The 12,791-nt window shown below is 40.4% G+C and overlaps 1 protein-coding gene across 3 annotated transcripts; it reads left to right on the top strand.

The window, feature by feature from the left end:
• Positions 1-271: 271 nt before the first annotated feature.
• LOC116287681 (uncharacterized) lies at positions 272-7,674 on the top strand. 3 transcript variants are annotated; one of them, XM_089033382.1, is made up of 6 exons: positions 272-505; positions 4,197-4,345; positions 4,879-5,260; positions 5,468-5,713; positions 5,785-5,950; positions 7,013-7,231. In XM_089033382.1, exons 1-6 carry the CDS (start codon positions 329-331, stop codon positions 7,096-7,098), a joined length of 1,206 nt encoding a protein of 401 aa, XP_088889508.1. In that variant the 5' UTR covers positions 272-328; the 3' UTR covers positions 7,099-7,231. The 3 variants fall into 3 exon arrangements, with proteins under 3 accessions (XP_088889508.1, XP_088889507.1, XP_088889506.1); XM_089033381.1 differs by having other exon boundaries at positions 6,879-7,119; XM_089033380.1 differs by having other exon boundaries at positions 273-505; positions 6,997-7,674.
• Positions 7,675-12,791: the final 5,117 nt, after the last annotated feature.

The raw sequence follows: 12,791 nt of genomic DNA, 5'->3' as shown, positions 1-12,791 counted from the left end.
CTATTTTAAATGTCATACATTGACTGAGACAGACAGACAGACAGAGAGACAGACAGACAGACTGACAGATTTTTATTTATTTTTCAACCTTCTCGTGATTTACGACAAAATTATTAAATGAAATAATACCACTCTATTTTGTATCCTTGAGGTTTAATTATACTATAATTTCATAGTTTCATTCTTTCATTACTGTAATTTTATCTGTTATCAGTTAAAAATAACACCCCCCTTCCTCCCCTGGTGGTGAAAGAGGAGGAGGGGGGAGGGGGGGTACTCCCATTGTCCAAGCAAGCCTCTGTTGGATCGATTGGAACTGCGCTCTCGAATGGAGACAGCAACAATCGAGGATTCCTTGGGAACTAAACAGCAACTACACAAGAAAGTCCTGATTCTTGGTGCTGGTCTCTCTGGGATAGTTGCTGGAAAAACATTGATGGACAATGGTGTCGATGACTTTCTGATCCTCGAAGGACAGGACTACATTGGAGGCAGGATTAAACAGGTACAATTTATAAATTCTGTCGCTCATTTCATTCAGGTCCATTACCAAGAACATAGCCCAATCCAAGATAGAATAAACCAATAAACGACAGTTGTAGCCTGTAGAGAGTTTATGACTTCTATAAACAGTTTATCGACTATTGGAGTTTTCGATTCGATAGACCTAATCGGCTAACGTGTTGCTATGAACGTTTCCACCCAATTAACTACATGGGGCTAATTTTCAACGCCGGAACATATAGCAACACGTTAGCCTATTAGGTCTATTCAGATTTATTTGATTTCTGTCATAAAGGAAAAGTAATACTGAAAACATACCTACGAAAAAAACGTACTATACAAAACAAAGAAAGTTCGTGACACACATTCATCAAGAGTCTTCAAGACTCATTGAGCGTAAAGAGGCATGAAAAGACATCAAACATCGATGCCGGAAAATTTCAAATCTTCAAATCTAAATTCCAAAGTTAAAACGAAATGATTGCTATAAACGTTTCCACTCAATTCAAACCGAGTTGTTCGGTTGAGCGAGCCAAGTTCGAGCTAGTCTCCCCCACAGCCGCTTTCAGTGTCGTCACGCAACGCTTTCTCCCCTGAGTAGGGGAGAGTGGGGGAGACTAAGTTCGAGCCCGAGTCAAGTACGAGTCACCACAAAATTTATTAATTCTTTTCAAAACAAAAATTGAATTTAAGAAATTTTCATATGCTTTTTTTTAATACACTGTAAGCCACTTCAGTTGACCATAACAAGATAGTTTTCCCCAAGTTAGTATTTATACTGCATAGTAGCTAAAGTCCTAAATTTATGTTTCAGTACATTTATTGAATCCGGATGGGACTGGATACTAATAACTGGTGTCTGTAGGGGGAGGGAACGGTTTGATTTGGATAGTGTTTGGGTTTCCTGTGTTGATATTAAAAATGGCGATGTGATTTTCGATCGACTTTCTTTTCATAAAGACAAAATTTAATATCTCTAAGCGGCGAAATGTTCCTGAAAAATTCTTTAAACCTTCATCAAACCAGTAAGAATGCGGAATTTTCGTAAAAACTTGGCTATTATTCATATTTAATACTGCCTTCCTAATAAAGTAAGTGCCAATTGATGATGATAAAAAAAATCATGAAAATTTCTCAAATTCAATTTTTGTTTTGAAAATAGTTAATAAATTTAGGTAAAATTGTATCTGACTCGTGGTTGACTCGTGACTCGTACTTGACTCGGGCTCGAACTTGGCTCGCTCAACCGAACAACTCTTTCAAACCACATGGGACTAAGCTTCATTGTTCGTTATAAATGTGTATTTTGGTTTTTTAATTGGGTGGTAACGTCCGGTACATATAGCAACAGATTTTTTGATTTCTGTCATAAAGAATAAGTAATACTGAAAAAATACATACGAAAAAAATTATACAAAAAAAAGAAAGTTCGTGACACACATTCATCAAGACTCTTCAAGACTCATTGAGCGCAAAGAACATAGTTAATAGATTTACTATGCAAAGAGGCATGAAAAGACATCAAAGGCATCGATGCCGGAAAATTTCAAATCTTCAAATCTAAATTCCAAAGTTAAAACGAAATGATTGTGATTTGTACGAAAGCCGAGAAGGGACTTCAGACTTCAGAGATAACAATTTTAGAGATAATAATTTCAGAGATAATAATTTCAGAGATAACGATTTCAGAGATAATAATTTCAGAGATGATAATTTCAGAGATAACGATTTCAGAGATAATAATTTCAGAGATAACGATTTCAGAGATAATAATTTCAGAGATAATAATTTAAGAGATAATAATTTCAGAGATAAAACTTATTATTATATAATTACCAATGAAATATCTATTTTTCTCTATTTCTACGCTTACTCGTGAGAGATCTTTTCAACACTCGAAGATAAAATTCGTATATCCGCGCGCCCATGCAATATCGCTCTATTTATGCAATTACACTGATCAAGTCTTTGCTTCGTCTCCTTTAGATCGATTCGTATGCATTACGAACTCCGTAATAGCATAAAGTCATAACTTGAAACCTTTTTCTTCGAGTCAGTTAAAAATTATTATTTTTTAACTTGTTCGCTTTCACGCTTCTTGGTAACTAACTAACTTGTATAAAGGGAATAAATTATTTGAATCTCTCGGGACTTTTATGAACAACTCGTCCTCGCTTTGTTCTCGATATTTCACTTAGAGCTTTTTTAATCCCTTGTTCACGAGCAGTGTTCAGCCCCTATGTTTTGGTATTAAGTAAAAGTCATTCAATGAATTTTAATTATATCATATGAGCTATATTATCGAGCATCCAATGGCATCAACTCTAAACGAGTATAGTATAGTATGATCTAAATGCAGAACACCCGTTAATATATCTCTGATATGAATGACTTTTACTTACCAAAACATAGGGGCTATAACGGAGTTCGTAATGCATACATCGATCTAATGGAGACGAAGCAAAGATTTGATGTCATTGTATAACATAATTTACATTAGCTTATTATCTCTGAAATTATCATCTCTGAACTTATCATCTCTGAAATCATTATCTCTGAAATTATTATGCGGGTGTCCAATATTACTCCACTATTATAATGCACTAGTCAATTGAAACCCCCGCCCCCCCCCGAACTCCGCGGCTAGCGGGGCACTGAACGGGGACGTGACCGCGTTTTTAATGTGCTTTTAAGAGCATGATTGCACCGGGGGTTAGGGGATTCAACGAATGGTTTTCTCAGCGGGGAATCGAGCGAGGATTTTAACGCTCGTTTTAATGTGTAAGGGCCTGGAAACAAGAGGTCGGCCATCTCGAAAAATACCAAGGAGGCGTTGTGATTCCAAGCACAGGCAGCCCGTAGCCTAGTACAAAGCAGTATGTTCTACACAAAACACATGCCCAAACAAACTTATAGCAGTTTCTACCTATACACTTTTAAACTGAACTCCACTGATAAGAACCTTTCTTAAAATTGTAGCCTTAATAAGTTCTTATGTGGAGGGGTATTAAAGTGAGAATTTTAGCCTAACAGGTTCTTAAAAAACCCAGGTTCTTATACGCGGGTTTTGTTCAGTCGTTTCGGTCAGTTCGAATGTAGAATCAGATCATAATTAATCTATTAAAACTACTGCTTCGCAATATTTACAAGCATTGTTCATTTGAGGTTCAGAGCCCATGAAAATACGTGTTGAGCATTGAATATTTAGTGCATGGAACACACAACAATTGGCTCTGTGTAGCACAAGAATTATTTGGAGTTGGCGTGAAATGTGTTTCTTGTTGACTATTAAACCAAAATAACGGGGCCACAATAGCGGGGGTTTTAACAGTGAATGTGCCCCCGACTACCGGGGAAAATGTCTGATTTTGACACCACTCAAATGTTAAATTCCCCGGTATTTCGCGGAGGTCGGGGGGTGGGGGTTTCAATTGACTAGTGCATAAAACGAACTGTGTATGACTAAGTTGTTTGGACGGTTGCAGCCTTCTCGGCGCACGGGATCCCTGTATGATAGAGGTGGGAGGAGGGATTGGGGAGAGACAATACGCCACGGGTAGCCCGCCAAAGAAACAAACAAGAAATAGACCGTTACAGAGAAGGCTAAATTGGGAGAAAAGGAGAGGATGAAAAGTAAAAACCGGGACAACGCGAGCTTCAAGTTGATCTACAGTACATCTTGTTCTTTGCAGAATTCATTTGCTGGGTTCAAGATAGAAGAAGGAGCCAATTGGATTCAGTTCGCTGACGACCAAGAATCGCAACCTATATGGGAACTAAAGGAAAAGACAGATCTGAAAGGAGTATGGACGAAATATACGAACTCGGACTTGGTTATAAGGTAGAGTTAGCTTACCGGAGATTTTTTACCCTGTGGTCCCAATTTTAGGGTCCATTGCATTGGTCACCCTGTGGTTTTTATCTATTATATATAGATGTTGGACTGCAGCGGCCATTGCTTCTCTTTTCAGATCCTGCATTCTTCTCTTTTTCCTACTCAAAAATTAAATAATTTTCTTAGTGATTCTCATTCTCGTACTTAGACCCTTCTCAGCCGTTATTAAAACTGTCTTCTGATTGGCTACAGTACCAAACGCTGCACCTGTAGCATTAAACGGCTTTTGGCGCAGGTCAAAAGACACGCGGGATCGACATTGTTTTGAACATGATAGTTGATAGCAGGTTTTAAAAAATGCAGCTCCAAAGTTTTGAGAACACGATTAATGACGCAGGTCTCAGGGAAACACAGGCTCGACTTTAGCGACTATATTGATAATCCAGGTCAAAGAAACACAGGCTCAATTTTGAACACGACTGCTGTTGACGCAGGTCAAGAGGAATGCAGGCTCAATTTGTAAACATTTGTTTCCACAGAAACGAAACAGGGTCAGACATTACAGAAACAGCAGACTTCAACAGCTGGGACAACGTAAAAAGCAAATTCAAGTTTTTGCAAGAAGGAAGTAGAGAAAATGTAAGAGCCGACATTTCCGTGCGCAAAGGACTGTCTATGCTTGGCTGGGAGCCCACAAACACCGCACAAGAAGCTCTAGAATTTTTATTCACGAATTATGACTTCGGAGTCGCACCAGAGGAAATCTCGTTCAGCCAGTTTTTTGTCCCGGAAAAGGAGTATTTCGTTACAGACCCTAGAGGAATGATGACTCTTTTTGAAAAATTCTACAAGAAGTTTGAAGAAAAATTAATGTTGAATAAGAAAATAACACATATCAAGTATAACTCCAAGTGCGTTGAGGTGAGTATAGCCAAGACCGCTTTTCAACTTTCTGTAAAGCTATTATCCCAAAAATTAGTCCCCCTAAACAATGAACTCTGAACTGGATAATTTGAAAAGAGCCATTAAGAGAAATGCAACGCGTCCGCCATACTATCCAACATGGCTACCATGTCTTTCGTCATTATATTTGTATATAATGCTTTCCAATAAAAAAATTCTTACCAGGTAATCACCTCAGACGGAGAGGTCTTCACAGCAGACTACGCTATTTGTACATTCAGTACAGGAGTTCTCGCCAGTGACATGGTCATGTTCAATCCTCCATTACCAGAATGGAAACGAGAAGCCATCTTGAAAATGCCCATGTCTGTCTACACCAAGATTTTCCTCAAGTTCCCTTATAAATTTTGGGACGATAAAGAGTATATCTTGTTGGCCAGCAACAAGAAAGGATTTTTTCCTGTGTTCCAGGTAGGTTTATGATACACTTTACCTATCTGAAAACTCTGTTGTATATATCCTGCTAACAAAACTATTTTCAGGATCTTGAAAAACCAGGGAAGTTCCCAGAAGGCAGTGGAATGCTGTTGATTACAGTTGCAGAAGACGAAGGACGAAGAATCGAGAAACAATCTTTCGAGAAAACCAAAGCAGAGATTGTCGAGATGTTGAGGGGAGTTTATGGACCGGACGTACCAGAACCGACAGGTCAGGATTATGGGAAGGATTTTAAAAGTGCGCTTTGCTTCATGGGGAGGATTTTCCAAGCGCTATTTGCTTTATGAGTAGTATTTCACATGCGCGATTTTCTTCATGGGAAGGATTTAACAAGCGCGATTTGTGTCATAGGACGAATTTGGTAAGCGCGCTTTGCTTCACGGGGAGGTTTTATTAAGGTGACTGCCTACTTTTGGAAATTGATTTAAGCTTTTTTTAAAACTTCGATTTTCCGAATTGAAATTTAATGCTGATTCCAAATCTGGAAAGAAAAATAGGGTGTCCCGAGCTCGTTTTCGAGATAGTCAGCATTTAATGGAAGCCTACGCACGAGCTTTTGGAGTAAAAATTGCGCCACTGGAAGGGATTAGAAAAAAATTAAGATTCATAAGATAATAGTTATTTGCAGACTATATGATTGCACGAACGAAGGCTAGTCAATCCTTCTACAATAATACATGGATATTTTCGACAAAAAGACAGAGAGATACATTGATTTGTCATATTTTGTAGTTTCGGTGCTCTTAAAAAATCTCATAAAGTCGAACAAAAATCCCTACAAAAATCTATTTTTTCACGTGTTCCTGATTTAAACTTTTTCTAAAATGTTGATATAACCTAGATTTTTAGGAGTTTTTTCGAATGAGCTATCAAAAAATATAGAGTCCCGTGTAAAATGTGAGGGTTTTGCCCTGTTGAAGCTCAAAACGCGTATGGTTCTTCAATAAAATCTTGTAGATTTTTCAGCGGTTTTTGAGCGCGCGCACATCGTGGGCTCAAATCGAACGTTCAAAAGTAGGCAGCCACCTTAAATTGCACTTTGTTTGTAAGGATTTACAAGCGCGCTTTGTATGCGTAGTATCACACTGCAACTAACATTCTATTACTCTTTCTTTCTGTTCCCCTTTCGGAAGCTCAGAGGGAGACTGGGAACGAATTTTTTGCGCAGGGAATTATGGGATGGTTTGCCCCACATTTCTTTGCACGGCAAGTTTGTTCCCAGGCTTTCTCTGCTTTCCGTAAAGCGGACTTAACAGATATATTCTACCCTAGATGGTTCACGAATCCCTTTACTCGCGGCACATTTACATATTCACCACTTGGTACTACATCTCAAGACATTACGAATCTTGCTATGAACTTAGAAAACTTGTACTTCGCTGGCGAAGGGACGAGCGAAGACTGGCACGGGTATATGCAGGGTGCATATCTGACGGGTCAGGAGAAAGCACGAATAATATCCAGCATTATTAAAAAGCAAGACACTGAGGATTGACATCTGGACTAAAATATGATGCAAATCAAGAAAAATTACATATATTATTCAATTTATTTACCTTCACCCCACCCCCACCCTCCTGGGAAAATGAGTTCTCTCTCATGTATGTCACATTAGACCAGATTTAAACGTTCCTGCCTCCTGTCATGGCTGCCATCACGTGATAAGCCTAAATACTGACATTATTTAATAGATACTTTTCAGTTTGGGATGATTTTCCATTCCAGACCACGTGTCATTCCCTGGAGTATCATTTCTTTGCTTATTAGTACTATTTAATATACATTAGTATGGATAAAAGTTTAAAAAAGCTTCAAATTTGAACTGGTTTTAAATGGCAAAAAAGAGTCTAAAGTATAAGGGTTCATCGATTAATAATCAAACAAATGCAAAAAATTATAAAATAACAATTAAAATATATCTCTATTTATGAATAAAATCCACATAAGAATTTTAATTAAACATTTTTCTGTAAATTTTTTTTCTTCTTCTTTTATCGACTTTTCGCGTTCTTGTTTCACGAACCACAGGTAGCCCAAGCTTGGTTTCTTACTGACGGGGAAAAAATCTTAAAACGGGCTAAATTCATAAAATAACCACGCAGAGCAAAAAAAGTGCTATTTCTCAATGATCGGGTAAAATTTCGAGGCTTTTTTTCACGTTTCAATGATTTTATTGAAATTTTTGATGAATCTCCATACATTTCCTTATAACAGGACACCACAGAAACCAAGCTTGGGCTACCTGTGCACGAACGATCAAAACATCGCGTGCGCATTCCAAAATGACGTATTTAGTAATTAGCGCGTGACGTCATAATTACTTTTTTCCAATAAAAAGCGCAATCAGCCAATGAGCATTTATTTTCTTTCGAAACTTCTCTGCGAGTTGAACTAGAAAGAGCACTTCGTAAAATCATATTAAAACTCAGTGAAAATGACGCGATTAATTTTTGATATAGCGAAGACCGTGTTGGTTCTTTTGGTGATGAACGTTATTGTGTGTGATGGGAAGTCGCTGCTCTGTCACGTGATAGGTAAGAAAATTCCCGCCGGTCACATGACTTGGTGTTTGTCGCCATGTTTGAAGTCAGAGGCCAGCATTTTTAGATCGTTAACAAAACTGAATCTTGTAAAATTCGCCACTGAAGTAAGACAAGTAACTTTTTTTCAAAATCCTGGTTCGCAAGTATTTTCGATATAATAAAATTACAAAAGACGTGTCCGCTTGTGTGAGTATTATACGGTTGAACAAACATGGCGGTCGGAGAAAATCACGTGACCTCATAATTGATAATAATTACGTGACTCATGCCTGGAACTTAAGTTTGATAAAACTTTTCATACAGTTGAATTAAGTTTCTTTCTAAAAACTTTCTCTGTGTTTATAGGATTATTTAACTACAGTACATGGGTTGCTATTGTACAGGAGATCTTACAGCACAAGTTGAAGTATTTCGGTAACATTTGCTGCTTGGTGTTTGTCATCTGGGTGGCACGACGCATAAATCAGTGAGTTAGATAACTAAATGCTGTTGGTTGGTAGATAATAGTGCAGGTGTTAGCACCTCCAAAACATACACAGATACTAACAAATTATAGAATCTTCTTGTCTCCTTTAATCGTACTTTTTTTGGTTCTTTTTGAGTCTACACGTGTCTACATGTATATAATATCTCATTACCATTTACGTCATTTTCACCACGTGACACTCTCCCCTGCTTTGAAAGGTCACCATTTTTTAAAAGCTTAGTGAGTCCTAGCGATACCTCCTTGATAAATACCGGGGTGATCAGTCCCAGCGCCATATCACTCCTCGCTCTTTCCACTCACTTTCTTGCTCCTGTGTCTAATTATCATACATAATTAATTTTCTGGTGGTTACAACACCCTAACATTTGCTATCTTATGATGCGTTACAAGAGAATTCATGATTTTTTTTTTTTTTTTTTTTTTTGATACTAAGTGTTCATAAGTGTTCCTATGTTTTTGTATATGACATGAGTATGTGAATATCTCTGCCGGCTATCCATAAGCCAAAGGTACAGTGTTCAACAGGTGCCAAGGAGGATTCACTGGGTGCCAAGGTAATCCGCAGTACTGCATCTGGTAAATGCCGTGGTTATACTGGAGTGGCAGGCTTGGGGGATATACCATTTGTTGGTATGGTGGTATTTGCACACTGTGAACCTGGTTGAACCCATACCGTTCAGGTGGAGCACGTGCTCTTCGTGGGTACTGGTTACCTGTTCTTCCTATTCCATGCTCTGGTTCAGGTGGCGCCGTGGTCTCTACCTGATTTGCTGAGTTCTCTTGAACTGCATCGTGTTCCCCTGCAGGACGTTCCACTTCAGATCTCTCCCCCTCCAGTTGTAGAGAATCACCTTGTTCATCATGAATATCCTCAATGTCACTATCTGACATGTTAGAAGAGTCATCAGGTGATTCTGGTTCCTGTTGTATGGGGCGTTGTCGTGCTGGCTGTTGTTGGACGTGCTGTGCGGGTTCTAGGTAGTCGCAGGGAAAGAGCAGGTTTCGATGCAGGAGTCTCGAGTTACCCTCGCGGTCTTCTCGCTTCACTTCATACACCGGGCCCGTCCCCTTTCGGTTTACTACCACGTATACAGTATCTTCCCAGTACGAACGAAGCTTGGCTGGTCCCCCTCGAGGCGTGAGGTTTCGAACCAGGACACGGTCTCCTGCTTGAAGCTCCGTGTAGTTAAGTCGACGATCATAGTAATCTTTGCTCCTCTCGTTACACTTTGCTACATGCTTCCGGGCTATGTCGTATGCTGATTGCATCGTTGACTTCCATTGTTTAACGAATTCTCTTTGGGGGAGAGATGCACCTTCAACCTCTCTACCGATGATTAGGTCGATAGGTAATCTTGGCGTTCGGCCATAGAGCAAATAGAACGGCGAAAAACCTGTACTAGCATGTGGGGTACAATTATAGGCGTGGACAACTTTGTTAACGGAATCCTTCCACTTGCTTTTCTTGTCCTCTGGCAAGGTCCGCAGCATTCCCAGCAACGTTTGGTTGAAACGCTCTGTTTGTCCATTTCCTTGTGGATGGTATGGTGTAGTCCTGGCGTGTTTGATACCGCTTAACTTTTCCAGTTGCGAGAAGAGGTGGTTTTCGAATTCTTTCCCCTGGTCATGAAGAATTTTCGCTGGAAACCCAAAGCGTGGGATGAGATCGTTAAAGATTTTGTCAGCGACAGTCCTGGCAGACTTATTCTTTGTGGAGTACGCTTGAGCAAATCTTGTAAAGTGGTCAACGACGACTAATATGTACTCGAAGCCGCCGGCGCTCTTCTCCAGGTGAACAAAGTCAACAGAAATAAGTTCGAAGGGCGACGATGACGTCAGGTGTTGCATCGGGGCACGAGTCGGAAGTTGAGGACGACGCTGTTTGAGGCAGTGACATACCTTAGTGACGAAATGAGTTATGTCATCTTGCATCCCGGGCCAAAAGAACCGTTCCCTTGCCAGGCAAATCACTCGGTCTGCACCCAGATGACCCATTTCTTGGTGGAGTTCTTTGTAGACTAAAGAGCGCTTACAGTGAGGCAGGACCAGTTGATTATAATTTGTTGTTCGTCGACGTAACAGACCGTCGTCGCTCACCTCCAGCTTCGTCCATTCTCTCAGTAAAGCTCTTGTCGACCGCGATTCAGTCATTAACTTACGACGTGATGGGCGTCGTCCCACACGTTTCAGCTCCAAGACTCTGCTAATGGAGAGATCACTTTGTTGTGCCATCTTCAAGTCGCTAATTGTTATTCGGCTGCCATCAACATCTATCAATGATGGCTGATCCATGACATCAACCCGGTTTGTAACTGAAGCTATCCACGTGGTGTCTCCAGTTCCTAATGCTGTTACTCCAACAAGAGTTGCGTTGACTTCGTCACGTGATGTGGTGTTATTATAGCACGTGTCGAGTTGTCCCATGTCCATTGGCATTCGGCTTAAGGTATCAGCGACGGTGTTCGAACTTCCAGGGTGGTATTTTATGGTGAAATTAAAGTCCGTAAGCTCCCCGATCCAGCGGTGACCTGTAGCATTCAGTTTTGCAGTAGTCTGGACATAGGTCAGAGGGTTGTTATCTGTGTATACAGTAAACTTGGGTGCGTAATATAAGTAATCTCGAAAATGTTCACACACCGCCCACTTTAACGCCAAAAATTCGAGTTTTCCTGAGTGCATGTGATAGTTGGATTCCGCGGGTGTTAGAGTACGTGATGCGAAACCAATCGGTTTCAATTTACCGTCCTGCTCCTGGTATAATGCAGCTCCCAGACCATCTTTGGACGCATCTGTAAACAAGACGAAAGGGATGTTCCAGTCTGGGTAACTAAGGACCTGTGGTGACGTTAAAGAGTCAATAAGGCTGTTGAGAGCCTGTTGGTGTCGTTCTTCCCATTTAACTACAGTCGATGAGGCTGTACGGTCCTTTGTCTGTTTTGGCCCCTGCAAAAGCTCAAATAAACATTTCGCAGTTTGTGAGAAGTTAGGTATGTATTGCCGGTGATAACCTAACAGTCCTAACAGTTTTCTCACATCGGACACGGATGTTGGTTGACTCTTCTTTAGTGCGAGTACGGCTTTGATGTGAGTAGGATCAGGTCGATGCCCGTCCGCCGACACGATTCGACCGAGACACGTCACCTCTCTTTTGAACATTCTACACTTCCTAGGCTTTAGTTTCACGCCATGTTCGCGGAGACGGCGCAAAACGAGGCGAATATGCTCCACATGTTCCTCAAATGAGCTGCTAAAAACGATAACATCGTCAATATAGGGGATACAGATTTCATCCCTGAGTCCCGTTAAACAATGTTCCATAAATCTTTGATACTCGGCTGGGGCGTTTTTCAGGCCAAATGGGATTCGAACCCATTCGTACAAGCCCCAGGGGCTAACAAAAGCCGTAAGATGTCTTGACTCTTCTGAAATAAAGCCCTGGTGGTAAGCTTTTCCTTGGTCTAGCATGCTGAACCACTGGTTACCACCTAAGCTTTCCAGGATTTCTTGTACGCGTGGAAGTGGATGTCGATCTGAAAAAGTTTTCTTATTAAGCTCACGAAAGTCTACGCATAAGCGAAGATCACCGTCCTTCTTTCTGACGCAAACTACTGGCGAAGAAAATGATGACCTGGATTGACGAATCCATCCCTTATTTAACAAATCCTCAATATAGTTTTTGACTTCTGCGTACAATGGTCTTGGGATCCTAGAATATCCTCGATTCACTGGGTCGTTAGCCGTCAGGTGAAGATTCATTTGCAACTCTGGTATGCAGCCGATGTCTGCATCTTCTTTGGAAAATGATTCCTCCTCTTCAATTAGCATTTTTGTAGCTAACGTTTTTTGTTCTTCCGTGAGATCTCCGAGATCAATCTCCGATAGTGGGCCAGTTAAGATAGCTTGCTCGTCACAATTTGATTTCAAGATGTCCGACACTGAACTAGATTTAGCTGAACTGTTGTCCGCTCTAATACCATTAACACCGGACCGACGTACATTTTTCTCTTCTGCGAGTTTAACT

This window comes from Actinia tenebrosa, unplaced genomic scaffold (genome assembly GCF_029948245.1).
Source record: "Actinia tenebrosa isolate PJP-AT-01 unplaced genomic scaffold, QUT_ActTen_1.0 PGA_scaffold1__47_contigs__length_23844297, whole genome shotgun sequence".
Taxonomy (NCBI): Eukaryota; Metazoa; Cnidaria; class Anthozoa; order Actiniaria; family Actiniidae; genus Actinia; species Actinia tenebrosa.
This window is presented reverse-complemented; position numbering and strand designations above follow the sequence as displayed.

Excerpts from the sequence above, each read along its gene's own strand:
- LOC116287681 (XM_089033380.1), top strand. The coding sequence starts at position 329 with ATGGAGACAGCAACAATCGAGGATTCCTTGGGAACTAAACAGCAACTA. Across the intron at positions 506-4,196 it reads TTGGAGGCAGGATTAAACAG|AATTCATTTGCTGGGTTCAA; the intron begins GTACAATTTATA and ends TGTTCTTTGCAG. Across the intron at positions 5,714-5,784 it reads GATTTTTTCCTGTGTTCCAG|GATCTTGAAAAACCAGGGAA; the intron begins GTAGGTTTATGA and ends AACTATTTTCAG.